This window comes from Phocoena phocoena, chromosome 20, assembly GCF_963924675.1.
Source record: "Phocoena phocoena chromosome 20, mPhoPho1.1, whole genome shotgun sequence".
Taxonomy (NCBI): domain Eukaryota; kingdom Metazoa; phylum Chordata; class Mammalia; order Artiodactyla; family Phocoenidae; genus Phocoena; species Phocoena phocoena.
The window spans coordinates 3,222,341-3,245,402 of record NC_089238.1 but is presented as its reverse complement, the minus strand read 5'-3'; the positions used below and the strand labels follow the sequence as shown (position 1 = coordinate 3,245,402).

Here is a 23,062-nt window from a genome sequence, read left to right as displayed (position 1 = left end):
GGCTTGCATTTGACCAGAGGGCAACAGGGAGCCATAGCAGGTCTCTGGTGGAGGAGTGCACTCTGGAGAGTGCAACAGGTACCTCCCCTTTCGCAAGAGGTGGCACCTTTTGGGGCCTCAGTGTCCTCCCTGGGATGGGGATAGTAATAGCAGTGACCTCAGAGACTCTGCTACACTTGGAGGATTAAATGGGAAGTAGGACTCGGTGCACCTGGGGACTGGTGCACACGGACGAATAATCTCCAAGTGTTGGTGGAGCTAAAGGTGACTCTCCAGCCCTCACGCACGTCTGGGGGCAGGGTCTCATTTGTCTCTCCCCAGTCTGACCCATGCCTACTGTCTCTAGGTCTTCATCCTCTGGGTCTCTGCTAGTCTTTGCTTCTCTGCCTTCCAATCTTGACCTCTACCTGTCTCTCTCTCCCCATTGTCTCTGTCTCTGCACCTTTCCCTCTCCATTTCCATCTCTCCTTGATGTCTCTGCATCTCTCCCCTCTGTCCTTCCCTCCCTCCCTCCCTCCCTCGCACTACCTCTCCAGCTCTCCGTCCGCCTTCAATCTCTCCCGCTGTCCCTCCATCTCCCCTCCTGTCCCTCGGTCCCTCCATCTCTCCCCTCTGCCCCGCCCCGCTCCCCGCCCCTCACCTCGGGCTCACTCTTTGCTCGCACACGCCGCCCCAGGCCCGGCCTCGAGCGCGGCGAGCTGCAGGCGCACGCGGCGGGAGCCGGCGGCGGGCGGCTGGGGCGTGCGGGCGGCGGGGCGCGCTCCCCAGGCGCCGGGCGCGGCGCGCCGGCCGGCGGAGGAGGAAGCCGGCGCCGACCAGCGGCGGGAGAGCTTTCGCGCGAGGCGGGCGAGCGCCGAGGGCCGCAGGCCGTAGTCGCGCTCTAGCTCCTGGCGCGAGATCTCGATGTTGCCGGTGTACCAGAGGATCCAGCCGAGCAGGCTTAGGAAGACGAGCAGCGCGCCCGAGTAGATGAGCAGGTCGCCGAAGTCGCGGCCGCGCACCTGCAACTGCGCGAACACGCCGGTCAGCAGCGCCGCCATGCCCGCCACGTCCATCGCCACGGCCAGCAGCAGCGCCAACCGGCAGCGGCCCAGGCCGGACGCGGGCACAGGCGCGCCCGCCGGCGGGGACGGTGCGCCCGGCGGGGGCCCCTGCGAGGCGCACACCGCCGACACCGCCGCCATGGACCTGCTCCACCGCAGCGGCTGGCTCCGACGGAGAGCGTTCCGCGTTCCGGGTGCGGCCCGGTCCGGGGCGGGGTCAGGGGACTGCGCCAGGTGTGCCCGGCACCCGCCTGGTCACCTGAGCTGGGCTGGGTGCGGACGGGCCCGGCCCGAGGGCGCCCTGGCCCTCAGAAGCCGATGCTGGGGGCAGCTGGGCGCACAGATTAGTGCGGCCCAGGGCCCCTGCATCGTAAGGAGCCTGAAGCAGCGCATGGTGAAAATCCGGGGTGCTCTAATAGAGGCAGCAGGGCAAACCCCAACATTCCTGTTTGCTCAGATTTCTCCTGGGGCCTCTGGACTGTCAGGACTCATTATGGCGAAGTCCAAGGGCACAGAGATGGGCCAGACAAGGCCCCTGCCCTCAAGGAGTTTCTGGACATAAGCACAACTCAAGGTGCCCTAATGGAGGTGACATAAAGCACCGTCATTCCTTCTGTTCACTTGGAGTCTCTCCAGGCCCTGTGCTGGTGAGGCTGAGGACTCAGAGGTATATCAGGCGAGGCTCCTGCCCCTTAAAGAGGACCCTGACAACAGAAAATAAACTTCCCTAAAGTGTAATGGGTGTGACATAGGGCGGAATGGAGGGGGAGAATAGGGCCGGCGTCCGCGAGGCACAGGAAATAAGCTGGGCGAACAGGTATGCAGTCCCTAAAGAAACCAAGACCTTTCCCAGGCAAATCTCTTTTCCTCCAAACACACCTCGCCCTTAGAGGAAATGGGTGGCAGTCTGCGAGAAGGGTCCGCCCGGCTTCTCTCTAGACTCGAAATAGTGTAGGAGCTTAAGAGGACACTGGGGAGGGCGAATTGAGAGGGAGCTCCCGGGGTTAGCCGAAGGTTTCCGAACATGGCCGAATGGAGACCGAGTGTTTCCGAAGAGATTCGAAGCGGGCATGGGCCAATAAGAGGGAAGCCGGCCGCCCTTCGGAAGAGTGTTTCCGGAGAGTTCCGAAAATGTCCGACCGAGCCTGCCCGCCTTCGTCGGGAATAGCCGAGGGTCTACGAAGAACCTGGAAGGGCCTACGAAGAACCTGGAAGCACCCGAAGTCCCTGTGTGGTTTAAATAGTTCACGCACTAACAAGTTCATTCATAAAACAAATGTTTATTGAGCACCCATCCTGTGCCAAGCTCTGAGTGGCAATATTGGAGAGAAGCCGTTGAGGAAGGGGACTTGGGACTTCTGGAAAGGGACACCCTCGGAAATCCAGCCGTGGAGTTCCGAAAACACACGAAGGGCCCTCGGAACTGTACCAACTCCGCGTCGAGAACACGCCCTCGGGTCCCCAGCCGAAGAGGTCCGAAAGTTCCCGAACGGTTTGAGACTGACTGGAGGAAATAGCCGAACGAGCTGCCTCGGAGGCGGGCGGAAGGAGGCGGGGACAGGCGACGGCGCGCGCGTACCCTGAGAGGAAGCGGAAATGCGTGTTGCTATTAAAGGCGTCGCCCCGCCCCCCGCCTGCCTCTTTCCGTATCCGGTCGCCGCCACGAGAGGAGGTGAGTTGCGTCCGCGTGACCGCCTCTCGCGCCTGCCACCGGGTGTCTGTGCCCCTGTCTGCCTCTCTCACTGCGCCTCTCGCGCTCTTGGCTTCACCCCGGCCCCGCCGCCTTAGGTCGCTGTGGATTCTCATCTCTCGTCCTCCGCAGTTAGTCTCGGCCGCCCCGGTTAGCGCCTCCACCTTAGGCCGCCCAGCCCCGCCTGGCAAATTTCTAGGCGCTCTCGGCCCACGCGGTGCTCCCATTCGCCCGGTCCCCAAATGCAGCCTTCCTCTGTTGTCCGGCGTCGGCCTGCTGTGCCCCTGACGTTTTCCCGCGCCCCTTTCTCCGCAGCTGCCGCCATGTCCGCGCACCTGCAATGGATGGTCGTGCGGAACTGCTCCAGTTTCTTGATCAAGAGGAATAAGCAGACGTACAGCACCGTAAGCGGGGCCCCGACGGCTGGGTCGGAGGGAGGGACCTTTACGATTGTTGTGTCCCCTTTCTCTTCACGACCGCGTTGCGTCCTTCTTCCCAGGAACCCAATAACCTGAAGGCCCGCAACTCTTTTCGCTACAACGGGCTCATTCACCGCAAGACTGTGGGCGTGGAGCCGGCGGCGGACGGCAAAGGGGTCGTGGTGGTCATGAAGCGGAGATCCGGTGAGCATTTGCCCTGGTTGGGCCCAGGCAACAGACCCCCATCCGGGGCAGGGGGCTGTGGTTTTTTACTGTCGGGCCGCGGGAGTGGTTGTGCTATTGAATGGAGGATTCCTGGGGTCAGGACGTTTACCTGGGGGGCTGGTTCCTCTCCAAGCTAGCCCACCAGTATGTGAGCTTATCATCTAAAAAGTGGAGAAATTAAAAGCACCTGAAGTCCGCTGGTTGCTTGTCAGGGTTAAATTACAGGGTTGCACGGTTTGATGATGTTTTCAGAATAAATCCTTGAAGCAGGTGGAAGTCTGTCTCCACCGGTGGGAAAATTCAGGTAAACAGATGGGGAGCCGCCTTCTAGCTCCCACATAGGAAGTGACAGCTTGGGTCTGAAGCAGCAGTTTGGCTCCCATTCTGGCTTCAAGGACTCAGAATGGGGCGCTCAGCATCCCACTTCCCTGTGTCTCAGGCCCAGACAGGCTCTTTTAGACTCTTAGAGGAGGTCAAGGGGAGGCAGGGGTGTGTCTTGGTAATAGCTGAGTCATGGTATCACACCCGCAACACTTTTTGTTTGTAGATGGGCAGTGGGTTTTAACAGATAAGAATGAGCTTTTTCCCGGATCCCTGATGAGGACCGGTTTCTCTTTGGGTTCTGAGCCCTGTGTCCTGTTCACTGACAGCAGCAGCCACATCTGCTGCCTTCTGTTCTCAGGGGGAAGGCGGTTAACCTCCCTTCCCAGAAGCACAGACCCGGGAGCAACCAGTTATTTATGCTTTTGGGCTTCTCAGGTTCCCACACTCCTGAGAACCCTGTTCTGGTGCGCTGGGTCCCAAAAACTTTGCTTTCCCTTCTTGGATTGTTGGGTGGCTTTTCCTCGGCTGTCAGGAATCTGGTTGACCTGAGGAGGTAACATGGGCTCTCCTCTGGGGTCAGAAGGCTAACATCAAATCCCCAGTATGGTACAGGGACCTTGGCATCGGGGGGGAAACCCAGGAGCACAGGATCCTAGCCGGGACCCCATCAGCTCTTTGGCACAATAAAGGGGGTGTTTTCCTTTTTATCCTGGGCAGGGGAGTCCAACTCTACCTGTGCACAGGTGAGGGGCAGGTGTTTTCCCCAGGACTCTTCTTACCCTGGTCCTCCCGTGGCTCCACATCACCCCAGCCTCACAGCTTGGCGTTTTAGACACTTGTTGCTGAGCCGGTAGCTAGGGCCCAGGAAGGTGCGGAAGGGAGAGGAGCCAGAGCTGCTTTCTGGGGAGCGCTCGCCACCTGGTCAGCATGGTGCCAAGTGCCCACCTCACCCAGGCTCTCCTTGGAGTCACACAACTGTGCATGGGACCTTGGGCAAGGGAGTCCTGGTCCTTTTGCGTCTGCTTCCACTTCTGTCCAGTGAGATGAACAGTGTTGTGTCTCGGGCAGGCTGGGGAGGAGACGCCTATACAGGTGCAGGGCCTCGCCTGTGGTTGTCCTTGCCATTGTCCTGTAAGTTGATGCCTGGAGATGGGGCTGCCTCCCAGGCTCACACAGTCTGGGCACTCAGGTTCTCTGGGTGGGATTGTGCCCTCACCCTGGGAGTGGGCACCAAAGGTCCAGACCGTCTGACCCCTGGGGCTCCTCATCTCCCCACCCCACCAGGCCAGCGAAAGCCGGCCACTTCTTACGTGCGGACCACCATCAACAAGAATGCCCGGGCCACCCTCAGCAGCATCCGGCACATGATCCGAAAGAACAAGTACCGCCCGGATTTGCGTATGGTGAGTGGGGGCTGGAGAGCTGATGCCAGGTGGTGGAGGCAACTACACAGTGGGGACCCAGGGAGCCTGGCCAGTGCTGTGAAGGACGGCCCTCTGGTGACTGGAGCTGGACCTGCGCTCTGGGAAAGAGGGACCGTTGCCCATCTGGGAGGCATGTGGGGGTGGGGGGCACAGCTGGTGGGGTGGGTGACCTGAGGCCGCCTCGCCTCCCAGGCTGCCATCCGCAGAGCCAGCGCCATCCTGCGCAGCCAGAAGCCTGTGATGGTGAAGAGGAAGCGGACCCGCCCCACCAAGAGCTCCTGAGCAATCTGTCCCCTTCCCCAATGCAATAAAGCTGTCAGCTGACTTGCCGCAACCTCCTTGCCCTCCAGGCCATGTCCCCAGGGGTTCCCCTACCAGCCCGCAGCACGCAGTTGTCCCAGTGTCTTGAGTCTGGAGGGACCAGGTCCAGGTGGGGGAGCTGAGCCCCAGCTTTTGTGTGTGTCCTTGGCCCATCGTTTCTGCCCATCACGGAGGGCTGGCGTTGGTGTGAATTTTTACATTTGACGCTCAGAGGTGATTGTCCAGTACCGCAAAAAAAGGAACTGCAGGTTAAGTAAAATCTAGAATCGGCATGATCTCATCCTCCGCTGATGCATGACAAAGCCTCAGGAGAGACATTAGGTGGAAATTTTTGATTTTTTAACATTTAGTCTAAGGTTCCCAAGGGGTGGGCATCTAGACCAAGGGTCAGCACACCTTCTGTATAGTTCTGTGGCCTGTGTCACAGCAGTGTTGGCAGTGTGGCCTTTGAAGGAGGAAGCATTTACAGTCTGGGTCTTTGCTGTCTGGGACCCCAGCCTCTTCCAGCCTGAGGCAGGCTGGCCCTCCCCTCCCACTGTGGGTCCTGGGGCAGCTCAGCCTCTCCAGGGGGCTCTGCAGGTGTGAAGTGAGCATCCTAGGACTTGGGGGTGGACAGGGCCCTCAGTATGCCTTGGCCTTTGGTCTGGGCCCAGAACTGTACTCAGGGACACCAGTGCAGCTCCTGAGTCCAGAAGCCTGTGGGACTCTGTCCACACCTGGGGGGGGGGACATAAGCTGCACCCGCCCCCCAGGAGGAAGGTGGCAGCCTCAGGCTTCCTGCCAGCAGGCATGTCCTTAAACAGCTGTTTTTCGGCGAGGAGCCCGCCTGGCCAAGTGTTTCTGCCTCCTGCTGCACTGGGGGTGAGCCCAGCGTCCCTGCAGCACCGTCCCTCACCTGTTTCCTGCTCTTAGCAGGTGACTGCCCTCAGCTGCTCCTGACTGCCCCAGCGCAGCCTTCTCTCCAGCCCTCCCCCAGGCTGCACAGCTCTGTCTCCTCAGAGGTCTTTTCTGACCACTGGGTCTAACGTCGGTTCTCCTAGTTGCTTCCTTGTGTTTATTACAACCGAGACGTGGTCCTTGTGGGCACTGCCACTGGGCACCTGCCTGGGTCCTTCTGCCAGCTCAGCTGCTAGCTGTGTGGCCTTGGGCAAGTAACTGGAGCTCTCTGCCTCTGGTCAGAATTCAGTGGGCTAAAGCAGCGGTCCCAAACCTCTTTGGCACCAGGGACTGGTTTTGTGGAAATCCATTTTTCCAGGGACTGGGGGAGGGGAACATGGTTTGGGCAGTAACGCGAGCCATGGGGAGCAGCAGATGAAGCTTTGCTTTCTGCCTCTCATCTGCTGTGCGGTCCAGTCCTAACAGGCTGCAGACCAGTATTAGTCCACAGCCCGGGGTTTGAGGACCCCTGGGTTAAAGAAGGCAGGTAAGTGTGGTAATTAGCTGTTGGTGTAGCGGTTTAAGCCTATCACAAGCTGGATGGCGTCTCTATTCAGATGGGCGTGTGGCGTGCGTGTGTACACATATACGTACATACATGTACACTTGAGGAGTGGCTGTTTGCTCTGACTACCCCAGATGTGCCATGAAGCAGGTGTCATCCCCGCCTTACAGATGTAGAAACCGAGGCTCAGACGGGTAAAGGTCACCCACATCATTGCTCCTGGTGTGTTTCCTATGCACCTATTATGTGCCAGCCACTATGCCATGGGCCAAGGATTCAGGTCTCTGCCATCCTGAGGACCCTGTGCAGAGATGACAACCCTGCCCCCACTTCACAGCTCTGTGCTGGGGTCCAGGAGCTCCACACACCTGGTCAGTTCCTGACCCCCTTCCCACCCTGCTGCCTGCTCCAGCCTTCCTCTGTGGCCGTGAACGTGATCGCTTCCTGCCAAACCCTCTTCCTCCCCTGGACCATCCACCCTCACCCCACTGGGGTCTGTCCTCAACCCAGGTGGAGTGGTATCCTTAGTTCCAGGTGGAACTTAGGCGACTTAATACCTGCTCAAAACCCTCCCACGGTTCCCATCCCACTCCGAGTGAAAGGCAGCCCCCTGGCCTTGGCTAGTCGGGCCCATCTTCACTCAGATGCCCAGCGCCTTGCTGTCCACCCGGAGAGCGCGGTTCTGCCTGGGACCATCTGCACTAGCTGTTACTCTGTCTGGAAGGTGCTTCCCCACAGGGAGCCAGGGCCTCTTAACTCGCACATGTTGCCGGGCAGTGAGGTCTCTCCTGACCACTTTTCTTCCCCTTTGGCCACTATCCGGGTTCTTAGTTCCCTGACCAGGGATCGAACCCGTGCTCCCTGCAGTGGAAGCACGAAGTCTTAAACTTCGGACTGCCAGGGAAGTCCCTCTTTTGGCCACTCTTAAAAATCAAGACCCACCCCCACACCGGCTTCATTTTTCTCCACAGCACTTAAGTCCATCTAGCGGGAGTGTCCTGTGAGGCAGTACTTAGCCTGGCACCCCAGCATACCACATGCACACAGCGCTGAGCATCTGCTCACCCATGTGGCGGCCGGTCGTCAGATGGTGTCCCTCTCCTTGTCTGCCCCAGAGCCCTGCTCCTCTAGGCCCTTAGCCCACGTGGAGTCCGGCTGGTCACCTGAACCCCCAAGATAACTACCTCCCTCTGTGGCCTCAGTTTCCTCCTCATAACACAGCCTCGCTCAGTCTCTGGACCTCTAGCCCTGTGGGTGGCCAGGCCATCAAGGGTGGCTGGGCTGGGCATGCCACGCCAGGGGTCTGGATGGCACTTCGGTGAGGGGGAACCAGGAGAGGGCTGGTGGGAGGGAGCAGGTCTCAGTCGTGAGGCTCTGCTGCTGGAGCCCCAGTGCTGCAGGCACTCCAGGCCTCAGCTGCCCATCTCCCTCCTGGGGAAGGAGAGAGCTTGGCGGCAGGTGTGGTTCTTATGGGGGGCCATCTATGCAAACTTTGTTTTCTCGCAAGTGATGTATGTTGGCGTGGAAATTGGAAAAGCAAATAAAGAATACAAGGTTTAAAAAATCATAAATACCCAGACACATCAGTAAAAACGCTGAATCTGGAAAGCATGAGAAGAGCACCTCACGTGCAAGGGAGCTGCAGTAAGACTAACTGCTGGCTTCTCGGCAGGAACAGTGGGGCCAGGAGGCAGTGAGATTACAGGCAAGTGCCCAGAGAGATGCCCGCACCCTTCCCGTCCCCCCACCACCCACAGCATCCTCCTCCAGTTCCACATGTGCCAGCTCCTGCGCTTGCGTGAGTCACTAGTCTCTCTGCGCCTCAGTTTCCCTACAGATGAAACAATAAGGTGGTTTCAGGCGTCTGATTCCTCAGGGCTCCGCAATGCAGAAATCTTGGTTTAGTTTGCTGCTGTTGTCTCCAGTACTAATCCGGGGAATGTCTGCAGAGTGTAGGGCGCACCTTTGGCAGCTACCCCGCGCAAGGTCACTCAGAGCAGTGGAAACTCGGGGCTGAGACATGCTCTGTTCGTGGGAAGGGATGGCCTTGATTATAGTTCCATCTTCACGGATACATCAGGGCTCCATCACTCCTCAACCTCTGTGCCTGTGACACGTGCATATGAATAGACCTTACTTCCTAAGTCCTTGTGGTTAAATGTGCAGAAAGCTTGTAACATGGCCGGCCAGGACAAGCCCACAAATCTTCCTTGCATGAACGAACAGTTTATTATAAATTATCTTGAGCAGATGGACTCAAAACAATTACAAATGTGTTCCCATGTCTATAACTATTTGTACACAAAACAATGCTCGTGTTTTTCCGACCACTTTGAGGACAAATCCACACACGCTAGTGCCCGTGGCTCCCAGTCTACATGAGTTCTGTGAATACACCGCTGTGTCCTCTGCTGCATTCCCTCCAGGCTGTTTCTTCCCAGTCCAGGAATTTAAAAAATCTCTTTGTTTCTCTTGTAGTCATTTGCTGTAATAAAATCTGTTCTTTAAAGTCTTTAATTATGAAAATGACATGAGCACGTGGTTTGGAGACAAGCAAGGAGCCCAGGATCCCAGCCCCGGATCCGACGATGCCGCCTGGCATGTGGGATCTTAGTTCCCTGCCCAGATATTGAACGCGTGGCCCCTGCGGTGGAAGTGCAGAGTCCTCACCACTGGGCCGCCAGGGAAGTCCCTTGTGTTTCATCTTGAAAACTGTTCACAATCATCCACCTGTGGGCCTTGAGCACCCCAGGCCTGCTGAGTTCACGCTGACTGTATGTTACCCCCGTGGCCCTTGGCCAGGTTCTCACAGCAAAACCAGCACATTTGTTTCAGTACCTTCGCTTAGTGTAGCATTTATGGAGGAGATGCACCCAAGGGTGGGGGAGGGGGGACACTATTGTCTTCACGATTTCTGTGTAACCCCAAAACTTGTAAAAAAAAGTCTTTTAAAGATAGATTAAGATAGTGTTCACCTCTCAGGTTGAGAAACACCCAAAAGTTGGGTAAAAATCAAAGTGCGCTTAAGGCCATTGTGGGGGTGATGGGCACACTTACGTCACTGACAGCGTCAATTGGTACGAACCCACGGGGAACAGTTTGGCCATGTCTGTACAGAATTACAAATGAATGTGCCCTCTGGCACAGGGATGTCACTTGAAAAGGTTGACTCTGTTCCTTGTGTGCCATGGGATCCATGCACAAAGGTCATTCCTTCCAGCTCAGTGTGACATACATTATGGCACAGCTGAGGGCAGGGAATGGCTGTGAGTGCTGCAGGACAGATGGCCAAGATGTGCTAAGTCAAAAAACTCAGGTGCGACGTGCTGTGTTATACACATGAAACGCTGGACGTAAAAGAATATATGTTTATGGTTTATGGGAATTCCCTGCCGGTCCAGCGGTTAGGACTCCACGCTTTCACTGCCGAGGGAGCGGGTTCAATCACTGGTCGTGGAACTAAGATCCCACAGGCAGCATGGTGTGGCCAAAAAATAAAAATAAAATAAAAAGAACATATGCTTAAATTTGCTTACGTTTGCATAGAATTTCCCCAGAAAAATACACAGGAACCTGCTGACACTGGTTGTCCCTGATTAAGGGAATTGGGTGTGGGGAGATGGGAATGAGAGGGAGCCGTTTCACTGAAGAAGCTCTTGTTACCTTTAAAATTAAAACAAGTCAAGTCTTTGCTTGCTTTTTTTTTCCTTAAGTCTGTTTTTTGAATGGGTAACGTGCACATGGTATTCCAAGCTCTCCTTTCTTGGGACAGTATTTGCAGGTGCTAATGTAACCTTCTGGAGGCATTCGATGAATATGCAAGCAAATACACATCCTATTATTTATTTTTGGCTGCGTTGGGGCTTCGTTGCGGTGCACAGGCTTCTCATTGTGGTGGCTTCTCTTGTGGAGCACAGGCTGTAGGCGGGAGGGCTTCCGTAGTTGTGGCATGTGGGCTCAGTAGTTGTGGCTTGCAGGCTCTAGAGCACAGGCTCAGTAGTTGTGGTGCACGGGCTTAGTTGCTACGCGGCATGTGGGACCTTCCCGGACCAGGGCTCGAACACGTGTCCTCTGCATTGGCAGGCAGATTCTTAACCACTGCGCCACCAGGGAAGTCCCACATCCTATTTAAAACAAAATTAAAACAAACAAAAAGGAACAGAAATGGTAGCGTATCTGGTACAGCATTTGCGTTTTGCTCTTTCTCACATATTTTGGAGATTGGTCCATATCTCAACGAGCTTCTTCATGTTGTTAAAATTCTGAAATGTAGCAGACAAAGAGAAAAGCACACAGAACACATTTATACACTTCCCTCGTGGGCTTCCTACTGGCTAGAGGTAACCAGTATCCTGAGCTTTAGGGAAACAATCTGCTTGCTTTTACAGCTTTACCGCCAAGGTATGTGTGTTTAGCAGCACAGCTTGGTTTTGACGGCTTTGGAATTGTGTGCGAAGGCATTCAGACTGTGGGTCTCCTGTGACTTGCTTGTTAGGCTGCTGTCGTTTTCCACGCTGCTGGAAGTAGTGATGGTCCACTCACTACTTTTGTGTTGTATAGTATTGCTCCTTGAATATACAAGCATGTTTATACTGCTTGCAATTAGGACAAATGTGGTTTTGCAGCCTATGGTACATGTGCAAGAAGGCTGAGTAATGAGATACTACTGCGTCCCCACGTGACTTTTACCATTTCACGCTCCTGCCAGGGTCGCCCTGTGGACCAGGAGAGTATCCGTGGCTCTGCACGTGGCGTTGTCAGATCTTATCATTGTGGCAAGTTTCACGGGAGCATAGTGGTCTCAACTTGGGTTTACACTGCACTTTCCCCATCACTAGTGATGACGGGAATCTTTGCATGTGCTTGGTAGTCGTTGGGATTTCCCCTTTTGTGAAGCATTCGTGCAAATGCTTTTGCCAACTTTTGTGTTGTTTCTTACTGATTTGTAGGAGCTCTTTATACATGTTTGGATTTGTCCATTTCGATTGCATACAACCCCACTGACTTGTCCCACTGACTTGTCTTTCATTCTCCTTTAGATAAACAGAAGTCCTTGATTTAAAAAGTTAAATCAACTTCTCTTAGATATACTTTACACAAAGTAAAATACACCTATTTTAAGTATATACTTTATAAGTTTTGACATAATTATGCACCCATGTGACCCCCACCATAATTGGGATCTGGAATGTACTCATCACACCCAGTCTTCCCACACCCCTGTACACTTTATCCTACTTATCTCAGACAGCCAGTGATCTGCTTTTGGCCCTTAGTGACTAACTTTGCCTGTTCTAGAATTTCATAGAAATGGAATCAAGTATTTTGTACTCTTCCGTATATGGCTTCACTCAGCATGTTATTTTGTGTATCAGTGTTTAGCTAAGTAGTATTCCACTGTGTGAATTCACAATTCCTTTACTCATTCATCCATTGGTGAACATGTGGGTTATATTTCCAGGCTTTGCTGATTACAAAGGAAGCAACTGTGAAAACTGGCATACCAGGCTTTCCTTTCTTTGTATTTTATGATCTTTTTTTTTTTTTTTTTTTTTGCGGTATGCGGGCCTCTCACTGTTGTGGCCTCTCCCGTTGCGGAGCACAGGCTCCAGACGCGCAGGCTGAGTGGCCATGGCTCATGGGCCCAGCTGCTCCGCGGCATGTGGGATCTTCCCGGACCGGGGCACGAACCTGTGTCCCCTGCATTGGCAGGCAGACTCTCAACCACTGCGCCACCAGGGAAGCCCGTGATCATTTTTGACACTGTGTCCTAAGGCCCGGCACAGAGCCTGAAAGAGGGCGACAAAATCTTTGGCCTCCCCATCTGTGCCTTCGCTGGTTTCTGCCAAGGCTGACCACTCCCTACTCTCCCACCAGCCGAGAACCCCGACACTTGTCCGGGTCTGCGGCCCTTACCTGACCCTCCATAACAGTCCAAGAGGTACAACGACCAGCAGGTCTGCCCTCCTGCAGATGAAGGAACAGGGCAGGGAGAAGGGCCATGCCGCAGGGGTGCATGCAGGAAGCTGACGTGCGCTGCCGGGTCTCCTGCCCCCTCCCCTGGAGTGAGGGCAGAACCTGTGACCACGCTGGGACATGTTCCTGCAGTCAAGTTATCACCCGGGGCTCATCAGCTTCATCTAATCAACTGGGTCCCACAAAAGGGGGCTGTGGGGTGAGAACCCTGGCAGCTTCTAGGAGCTGGGGATAGCCCCAGGCCCTATGACCCCAAGAAACTGAATCCCGCCAGCTTTGAGTTTGAAGAGGACCCGAGAAAGGAACGTGCCCAGTGGATCCTCAACTTCACTTCTGAAACCCGAGCAGCAACCAGCCCATCACACCAACTTCCAACCAACACAAATTGTAAGACAGGTGTCTCCTTAGGCCTGGGATTTTTGATATATGATACAGAAATCCACAGGAACATGTTCTGTTGGCTAGAGCGGGATCAAGTGCCCCAGCGCACGGCAGACAGACGGGGCTTCCACACCCACTGCCCGGCCACTATGCCCATTTCAGGAGAACAAGGGCGGGAGAGATCAGCAGCAGGCCCGTGCCTGGCACTGCACCCCTCAGACAGAGGGCGCCTCTGACTCCAACAGGAGGCCCGCTGGGCTGAGAGACCTGTGCTCAGCCCACGTGAAGACTCGGGCTGGGGTGCCCACTGCTCAAAGCCAGGGTGGTGGAGGCAACAACAGCTGCTTTTCCGACTTTATTTAGAAAAACAAATCCAGGTCCGAGTGCCCCCGTGCCCTCCCCCACCCCAGCCATAACTTAAATAACTTAGAGACAGAGTTGGGGGCGGGTGGGAGAGGGAGGGAGGAGAGCCCACTACAGCCGCCGCAGCGCCCGCTTCTTGTCCGTCTTCTTCTTGGCTGCCAGCTTCTTATCACGCTCACCCGCGTGCTTCTTGGCCATGGGCCCCTCGACCCCTCCTGGGCCCCCAGGGGCCATGGGGTCAGCGGTGGAGGCCACAGCCCCGCTGGCCAGGGACCGGCTGGCCTCGGCCCTGCCGCTGCTGGGCCCACCTGCGCCCCCGTGGATCTCTGTGAGCAGGCGTGCGCGGGCGGCGTACTCCTCGTAGTTCTCCAAGAGCAGGCGGCCCGCCTCCTCGTTGAGGGCAGACTCGGGGTTAGGGTGGATCAGCAGGCACTTGATGGTCTGTGGGGAGAGCGCTAGGGTCAGGGGGGACCGGCCCCCCAAGCCTCACACATCCGGCCTTGTGGCCTCCACTCCCAACACCGCTCCCCCAGATGGCACATGCATGCAGGCACCGTGATCAGTGACTCGCCCCAGGTCATTCAGGAAGTGAGCGGGGACTTCCCTGGTGGCACAGTCATTAAGAATCCACCTGCCAATGCAGGGGACATGGGTTCGAGCCCTGGTCCGGGAAGATCCCATGTGCCGCAGAGCAACTAAGCCCATGCACCACAACTACTGAGCCTGTGCTGTAGAGCCCGTGCTCTGCAACAAGAGAAGCCACTGTAATGAGAAGCCTGCGCACCACAACGAAAAGCCCGTGCACAGCAACGAAGACGCAATGCAGCCAAAAAAAAAAAAAAAAGGAAGCGAGGGGGACAACTTAGGAACTAGACAACTAGCTCTACATTACACTACAGGAACATGCTTAAAGCTACGGCTATCGCTGGCTTTAACAGGAATCTCAAGGGCAGAGGCACAAATCCTGGCTGGGCAAGCTGTTAATACCCAAGAGAAAGGCACCAGGGCATAAAGAGAGACTGATGCCTGAGGACAGTCGAGAGTGGTCCAGGAAGGAAGTGAGTCTTCAATATTCCTTAATCTGCCCATTTTAACTGCAGAGTAAATCAAGGCCGAAAGGTGTGACCAGCCAGCCCCCAATAGACCGTTCTAAGAGTTTACCCAGACAGCTGTGGCCCCTAAACCGTGTTTGTTTTACCTCCACTTTGATTCTAAAAGGGAACGCAGAGCACCCCAGGAACTTACAACTTGTCTGGCCTTGAGCAGGTGAAATGCTCGCACGTGTAAATAGGGGCAGTAACAAGTACTCCCCAAAGCACCTGGCCCAACACACATCACTGATAATCATGAGGGACCAGCATCACACCCTAATTCTGACAACTGCACCCCACAACCAGAGGCCTGACTGCCCGCCTTTCCCACAGCTGCCCTCCCATGGCTGAGCCTGGCCTGGGCCCCGCACTGCAGGCCCTAGGGATTGTTGGGGACACTTGGGAGTTATTCTGTGAGCTCATCTCTGGTGTTGCTGGCAGCCACCACTGACACTCCAGGGAGAGGAGGGAAAGGTTTGGGGTCTGTTTACCTTGGTGCTCAATCCTCCCCGGGGCCCTGCAGGAAACCCCTTCCCCATCCTCCCTACCAGCTGCCCCAGGGGCTCATTAGAAATTCAGTGTTTGTTTTTTTAAATTTCACCTTGTGAGAGGGGTGGAGAGGCATCAGGTGACCTACATGCTTTAAGTGGCCTATGGGGACCCCGGAGCACCAGCGTGGCTGAGGTGGGCCTGGATGGTTCTCTGCGGGGTGGTCCCTGCTGCACGATGTGCAGCAGCTTCCCTGTCTCCACCCAGCAGGTGCTGGTAGCACCCCCAGCTGTGACAATTAAAAATGTCCCCAATGGAACAAAGCCACCCCTGGTTGAGGAACGATGGAATGACAATGGTGATGGTTGTACAAGCTGTGACTATTGAAACACCAATGACTGTACGCTGTAGGAAACTGGAAAGTCTATCTTCGCCCTAACCAGACGCTTGACTTGTACCTGTCAGAACACCGTCCTGCTACACAAACCATCACTTGTTCCACAGCAAAAGTAGCTGGGCACTGCCAACCCTTCCAGAAAAGCTGGAAATCTGGATTCTTATGTAGAAGCCCCAACCAGTTCAGTGTTGACTTTAGAAGAGAAACAAGGCTCCGTGGCTTGGGCATCACTGGGGTGCGTCCAGGAGGGAGGCCCAGGCCCAGGCAGAACTCACCAGCAGCACGTGCCGGATGCCCAGCTCAGCTGTCCAGTCCCTCTTGAGCACGTTGACACAGATCTCACCATTGGCGCCCACATTTGGGTGGAAGATCTTGGTCAGGAAGTAGCCCTTGGGTGGGGAGGCAGGAAAGTCCTTCCCCAGCAGGAGTTTCATGCGGAAGAGGCCTCCGGCGTATGGGGTCCCCTCTGGAATGCAGGGAGGGGGACAGTGTCAGGAGACGCAGGCCTTCCAGGCACCCCCAAAACCAGTCTCCTCGGTCTGGCTGCGAGGCAAGTGCCCCACCGCCTCCTCCACCAGACGGGGGGTTCTCAAGAGGAAGACAGGCCCAGGTTCCCAGGGGGCCACAGGCACCACCCCCAGCTCAGAGTAAACCCCTTGACTGGTAGTCCCCACCCACGGATCCCTCTTCACTCCCAAGTGAAGGCACAGCACACCCTTCCCAAGAGGCACAGACACACGTGCCCACTCAGCTCCTCGGAAAAACATCTATTTGGAAGCCTCTCAGGCAAATGTCAGGACAGTTCTGTCCACTCCGTGGTCTTCCCTGCCGCAGCAAACACTGGGAGCTGTTCCAGACCCATGGCTGTTCCTCATGCCCCAGCCCCCATGTCCCACCCATCATAGCCTGGGCAGCTGACCTCCAGGTCCACTCCTGAATCTGAGCCCACCTCCAAGTCCAGCAGAACCACTTCTCTCACCTGATGGATGCCCATGGTCAGCGGCTTCCTGACCGGCCTCCAGATTCTATCCCCACCCTCACTGAAGTCAAAGTGAAGTCTGAAGCGACCCACTGGCCCGGCTTTAAACCTTACAAAGGCTTCCTTTCCAAACTCCTTTAAGAGAGGCCTACAAGCCCTAAAAGATCTGTTCCCTATAAGCTTCACAAGTCTTTTTTCTTCTTTTCCTCAGGAAGTCTTCCCTGACCCCCTCCCCACAAGTTCAACTCCAGACTAGATCCTTCATCACACTCTTCACTTATAAAAATTAAACTAATAACTTAAATGTAGTGCACGTGAAACAACCTGCTAAGCCACTCTGCAAGATGGCGGTCCCCTGTAGTTATTTGGTTATTACTGTTATCTCCCTGAAAGCCTGCATTTGGCTTGTTCTCTGCTTGGTCCCCAGAGAACCTAACACTGGCGGCATGAAGGAGTTTGAGATGATCCAGCCTCCCCTCCAGGCCTTTGCTGACATTTCTCCCCACCTGGCATCCTCTTCCCAATCCCACTTAATTCCTACCCATACTTCAGGATGGAAGAAACACCCAAACCCAGGTAAGGCCCCATTATATGCTCTCCTGGCCCCCAGAATTTTTCTCACAACACTTACGGGGAAAGTATATACAATTACTTGTCATTTCTAGTGTCCTGCCCTGCATACTGTGAGCACCATGTGTAACAGGTGTGCCTGTCATGTCTCAGGGTCTGGCAGTCCACCTTACAGTGGGAGCCTCCTATCCTTGCTCTAAGATTGACGGAGATCTAGGAAGTGCACCCCTCCCTCTCATTCCCACACTCACCAGGGCCCTCGATGGTGACCTGCAGGTCAGTGAGGTCCTCCTCATTGGGAAAGACCTTGATACCATCAGGTGGGTCAGTTGTCAGTGTCGTCACCTCCTTGTACACCAGGCGGATGATATGGGGGGGCAGGTTCTCCACGTTGGAGTTCTAGGTGTGGAGACAAGGGGGTGAGCCACGGGCAGAGCCAGGGCCTGGTGCCTCCTGCAGGATCTAGGATGCAGTGGCACCCTAGTCTCTTACTCCTGCAGTCCCAGGTTGTCAATCACCCCGAGCTCCCAGAACCCCCAACCCAGGATGCTTCAGGCGACCGCCCCAAGCTGATCTCCCACTAGAAATAGGGCGGACTGCCGAGGGCTTGCGGATGACTCCACCTTCCCCAGAAGACCCCAAAGCCCGCTCGTAGCTCCGCAAGGTTCCCGAATGATTCCGGGCAGGCCCGAGGCCTATGTCGGTCCCCCTTCCCCACCTAATCTTGGTTAAGACCACCCTAGAAACCCCAACTCGAGCTTGGAGACGGCGGCGGAGCGTCGTTGTCCCCGAAACACCCACGGGCGGGCCAAAAAGCCCGGAGCTCGGCTGGGCCCTCCCCTCCCGCCCCGCCCCGCCCCGCCTACAGGAAGGCCCCTGGGCCCATCTCAGGCCCGGGATACCCAGGTGGGCCCTCCAATCCCCCAAGCCGCCCGCGAGAGGCTCCTGAGATCCCGCCTCCTCCTCTAGGGGGGGCCCAACCACCCCTCCCGGGCCTGGACGCCTAGCTCACCATGACTGCTGCCGGCCGGGGGCGGGTCCCCCCGGCCCCCTTCCTGCGCTCTCCGGCCGCCGGCCGGGGCGGGGGGCCCAACTGCTGCCGCTGCGGCCCTAGCGAGGCCCCGGCGGCCCCGCTCTGCTCCCCGCTGCCTCCGACGCCCGCCGCGAAGCGCACCACACCTCCACCCGCCCCCAGTGCCCGGCCGCGCTAAGCCTGTCGCGCGCGCACCGCCGCCCTTTTATATCCGCCCACAGGCCGCGCCCCCTCGCGGGCCCCTCTCGCCGTGCCTCGACCCGTGACGTCAGCGCGCACGGCCCTCGGCGTTCGACGAGCTCGCTCACTTCCAGCAAGCTGCAGGCCGAAGTTGGGGAGGGGGCGCTCGGCGGGCCGGCCAATGGGGGTACGCGGTGGTCGGGGAGGGATCCGGGAGGATGGAGTGGCGGAGAAGGGGAAGTAGAGTGAGAGAGGACGTGAAGGGCGACGCGACCGCTGATTGGCCCGTTTGAATGAGACGCTGGCGCACGCGCGCGCCCTGACGCCCAGGAGATCACTCACGCGACTAACGGTCGGCCGTGGAGCCTGGGCAGGGCGAAGGGAGGTGGGACTCTGGCGGTTTAAAAGGACGATAGAAGGCGCGCCGGCCAGTAGGGACGCGCAGTCGTGGAGTGGCGTCACGAGACGCGCGCGGGCCAATCCTTGACGGAGAAGGCAGTACGGGGGTTGGGGGGGGCGAGGGAAATGGAGAGCGACCAATGGGAGCCTTGCCTAGCGCGGACCCAGGCGCTCGCAGCCAGTGAAGTTCGTTGATTTTTGTGTATGCAAATGAGTGTGCGCGGATGCCCGCGCCCCTTCCTCAGCCGGGAGTGGGGGTGGGCGCTGGGAATCGTTGTACGTTTTTTTCCGAGGCGCCATTTTGTGCTGAGAATGACCTGTGACCTGCGTGGTGTGTCAACCCGGCGCTGAAGGCTTAGACGCCTGGCCGTCCAGTGTGTGACCTATGGCCCCAGCCAGGCCTCAGTCTCCTCCTGTGAGGACTGTGCCCGAGAAAGAAGGAAGAGCCCCCAGGCCTTGTTGAGGGCCTGGCCCTGACTGTGACTGACAGCGGCTTCCCGCCAGCCAGGCCTCGCCGGGACTCCCTTTCCCAGTCTGGGGAACCGGCGCAGAGCGCCCCGGGCGGCCCAGTGTCGGCGCCCTGAGAGCGGGAGGCCCGGGAGCTGACCCGCCTCCTCGGCTTCTGTGCGGTGCGGCCGCGGCGCCGCCGTCAGGCCCTCTCTGCCCTGGTCCCGAAAAGACTCCTCAGGGGGCCCCAGCCTCTGGAACAGGGGCCGGGAACGTGCAGAGACGCCCACCGCCGTAGCCATGACTAGTTTGTGGCAGATTGGCCGCACGCGGGCATCCCACGCGCCTCGCCTTGGGTCTTATCCCACCGGGTGCAGAGGAGTCCGGCCCAGTTAACACCCAAGAACCCTGAAGGAAGAGGGGGGTCAAGTGACTTGCCCAGCGCCCCCCCCCCTTGGGACATGGCGGAGGTGGTGGTCAGACTGAGCTGTATCTCAGAAGTCCACTCCACAGACGTAACTGATGATGGTCACGGGAGTGGTGGTGGTCGATCCGGTGCTCGCTGGGCAGGGCAGGGCGCTGTTCTAGTTTCTTTGCATGCTTCATCTCATTGAATCCTTGCCACAGCCCTGTTGGGTGGATGTTATGATTCCCCTCTGGACACCCTCAGTCGTTCAGTACGCTTTTATTTTTGAGCACCTATCATGGAGGTGAGGAAGCTGCTCTGAGAGGTGACTTTTTTTTTTCCAGCCATGCTGCACAGGTTGTGGGATCTTAGTTCCCCGACCAGGGACTGACCTCAGTTCCTTGGCAGTGAGAGCGAGTATCCTGTGGTAGGCAGGATACTCTGGGGATATGGCTGAGCATAAAAGGGACAAAATCCCTGCGCACTCAGGGAGCTGACGTCTTCGTGGGGAAGCCAGACAGTAAACAAGTAAGTATATCCTATCATGTCAGCGAGTGATAAAGACGGTAGAGGAACAATCAGGGCCAAGGGCCTACAAAGGGAGGGGTGGGGGCTGCTCTTTGACCTGAGGAAGGATCACTTGGGCTCCATACGGGAAGGTCTAGGGGAAAAGCATTCCAGAAAAGGGAACAGCCCGTGCAAAGGCGAGGCGAGGGGATCGCGCTTGGTGTGTTTGGGGCGCCACCAGGAAGCCAGTGAGGGTAGGTCGGAGGGAGGTGCTTAAGTCCGAGAGGTAAGGGGGGGTAGCGGTTACGTCTCTCGCCTCTGCCGGGTGGGCGGTGTGTTGTCTTCAAGCCCTAGGGAGCCATTGGAGGCTTTGACAGGGCCGTGGGCGGTAATAGAGAGGGAGGCGAGCAGGATGGTGGCAGTGGGGATGGGAGACGTGATGGGGATCGGTGACGTCGACAGGACCTGAGGGAGAAGGAAGGAATCGCCTGCATCTTAAAATTGGGGTCAGCAAACCTCAGTAAAGGTTTTTGATTTTGCGGGCCATCAGTCTCTGTCCCAGCGTACCCAGTTCTGCTGCTATAGCCCCAGAGTAGCCAAGCCCATGTGCAGATGTAGGGGCTGGCTGTGTTCCCATCAGCCTTTGTTTACAGAAACAGGCAGTGGCAGGGGTTGGACCTCAGGGAGGCTGCTTTTTACTGACCCCTGAAATCCCAACAGGCCCCACCCCTGCTAAGAACTTTTCAAGAGCCCTCAACACACTGCGTTTCGAGTAAATCCCAAACTCCCATGAGATCCGTAAGTACACTCTCCCTGAGGCCCCCTTGGCCTCTTTCTGTCTGTCTCCCTGCTATAAGCCAATCTCTGCCTGACCTGAAGAAGTTTACACGGGAGTCCCCTGTGCCAGGAGAGCTTTCCTCCTCCTCTGTCCTCCTCATGGCCTAGGCTCACCTTAAAATGTCACCTCTCATGGGACTTCCCTGGCAGTCCAGTGGTTAGGACTCCTCACTCTCACTGCCAAGGAACTGAGGTCAGTCCCTGGTCGGGGAACTAAGATCCCACAACCTGTGCAGCACGGCTGGAAAAAAAAAAGTCACCTCTCAGGGCAGCTTCCTCACCTCCACTCCCATGCTCTGTTTACTTCACCCTCTTTGATCTTCCTGGTCCATAAGAATTTATTATTTGTTTGCTTACGTGTTTGTCTCTGTCCCCCGATGAGTACAGCCCCAGGAGCACAGGGACCCTGTTCTTAGACTCTAGCAGAGTACCTGACAGATCAAGGTGTTTGTTCAGCAAGTATTTATTGAGCACCTACTGTGTGCCAGGCACTGTTCTGGGTGATTGGGATACGTAGGCAAACAAAGATCTTTGCCCTTGTGGGGCTTACTGTGGTGAGAGAAGACAGACACAGAAGTGAAATGTGATAAATAAATAAAATACATGGTATGTTAGAAGGGAGCAAGTGCTGTGGAAAAAGAGAAAAGTAGAGCAAGGGAGGGGCTCAGAGTGTGCCAGGTTGTGAATTTTAAGCCAGGTGGCCAGGGAGGCCTTACCAAGCAGGTATCATGTGAACACAAGTTTGAAGGAAGGGAGGAAGTGAGCTATGTGCTTATCAGGGAAGAGCATTCCAGCCAGTGGGAACAGCTGGAACAGAGGCCTAGCACGTGCAAGGAACTGCAAGGAGGCTGGTTTGGTTGGAACAGAGTGGGCAAGGGGGAGGGTGTGGGGAGCTGAGGTTACAGAGATGTATGTGTGGATGGAGTTGGGGAGCCGGTATCATTCAGGGCCTTGAAGGCCATGGCTAGGACTGTGGTCTTGTCTCCGGGGGAACAGGGAGCCATGGCAGGGTTTTGAGCAGCGGAATGCTGGGGTCTCACTCTGACTGCTGGATGGAGAAGAGAATGAAGGGGCATGAGGGCGGAAGCAGGGAGGCCGGGGAGGAGGCTGTTGCAATAACCCTGAGAAGAGATGGTGCTGGTCATCAAAGAAGATATATAAATGGCCAATAAGCACATGACAAGATGCTCAGCATCACCAGCCATCAGGGAAACGCACATCAAAACCACAGTGAGCTACCACATTACACCACCAGGGTGGCTATAATCAAAAAGTGAGATAATAAGTGTTGGGGAGGATGTGGAAAATAGGAACCCTCACACAGCTGGTGGGAATGAAAAATGGTGCAGCTGATTTGGAAAACAGTCTGGCAGTTCCTCAGATGATTAAATCTAGAGTTACCATATGACCCAGCAATTCCACTGCTAGGTATATACCAGAGAAATGGAAACATGTCCACGTGAAAAGTCATACGCAGATATTCATAGCAGCGTTATTTATAATAGCCGAAAGTGGGAACAACCCACATGTTCAGCAACTGGTGAATGGATAAACTAACTGGTATTTACTTACAATGAAATGTTATACAACCATAGAAAGGAGTGAAGTACTGTTATCTGCTACAAAATGGATGAACCTCCAAAGCGCTATGCTAAGGGAAAGAAGCCAGTCACAAAGGACTACATGTTGTATGATTCCATTTATATGAAATGTCAAGAACAGTCAAATGCATGCAGACAGAAAGTGGATTAGTGATTGCCTAGGACTGGGGGATGGAGAGTTGATAGCCAATGGGTAGATTTTCTTCTTGGGGCACTGAAAATATTCTAAAATTGTGATGGTAGATGCACAGCTCTATGAATATACCAGAACACTTTAAATTGGTGAGTTTTATGTATGGCATGTGAGTTATATGTCAGAATAAAGATGTTATTTTTCTAAAAAGAATTTTTAAAAAATACTGAGATGGGAGGAACTGAAAGAAGGCCAGAGGGGTGGAGAAAGAGGGAGAGAGAGGTCCGAAGGAAGAATGTTCTGAGCCAGTAGAGGTAGGTATGGAGGGGCTAGGCTTGGTAGAGCCCTAGGGAGCCAATGAGGAATTCTCACCAGGACGTGTGAGT

General features: G+C 55.9%; 3 protein-coding genes across 3 annotated transcripts; 1 reads left to right on the top strand and 2 right to left on the bottom strand.

Annotated features, from left to right (window-relative positions):
- Nucleotides 1–647: 647 nt before the first annotated feature.
- TMEM238 (transmembrane protein 238) lies at nucleotides 648–1,184 on the bottom strand. The gene has a single exon (XM_065899687.1). It carries the CDS (start codon nucleotides 1,182–1,184, stop codon nucleotides 648–650), a length of 537 nt encoding a protein of 178 aa, XP_065755759.1.
- A 1,503-nt stretch (nucleotides 1,185–2,687) lies between these two features.
- RPL28 (ribosomal protein L28) lies at nucleotides 2,688–5,452 on the top strand. Its single transcript, XM_065899690.1, has 5 exons — nucleotides 2,688–2,715; nucleotides 3,049–3,137; nucleotides 3,233–3,356; nucleotides 4,986–5,104; nucleotides 5,318–5,452. The coding sequence occupies exons 2-5, from the start codon at nucleotides 3,057–3,059 to the stop codon at nucleotides 5,405–5,407; spliced, it is 414 nt and encodes a 137-aa protein (XP_065755762.1). The 5' UTR covers nucleotides 2,688–2,715; nucleotides 3,049–3,056; the 3' UTR covers nucleotides 5,408–5,452.
- An 8,131-nt stretch (nucleotides 5,453–13,583) lies between these two features.
- Nucleotides 13,584–18,385, bottom strand: UBE2S (ubiquitin conjugating enzyme E2 S). Its single transcript, XM_065899680.1, has 4 exons — nucleotides 18,146–18,385; nucleotides 17,385–17,532; nucleotides 15,860–16,050; nucleotides 13,584–14,048 (listed from the first exon to the last, which is right to left on the bottom strand). Exons 1-4 carry the CDS (start codon nucleotides 18,146–18,148, stop codon nucleotides 13,719–13,721), a joined length of 672 nt encoding a protein of 223 aa, XP_065755752.1. The 5' UTR covers nucleotides 18,149–18,385; the 3' UTR covers nucleotides 13,584–13,718.
- Between the last annotated feature and the right edge of the window lie 4,677 nt (nucleotides 18,386–23,062).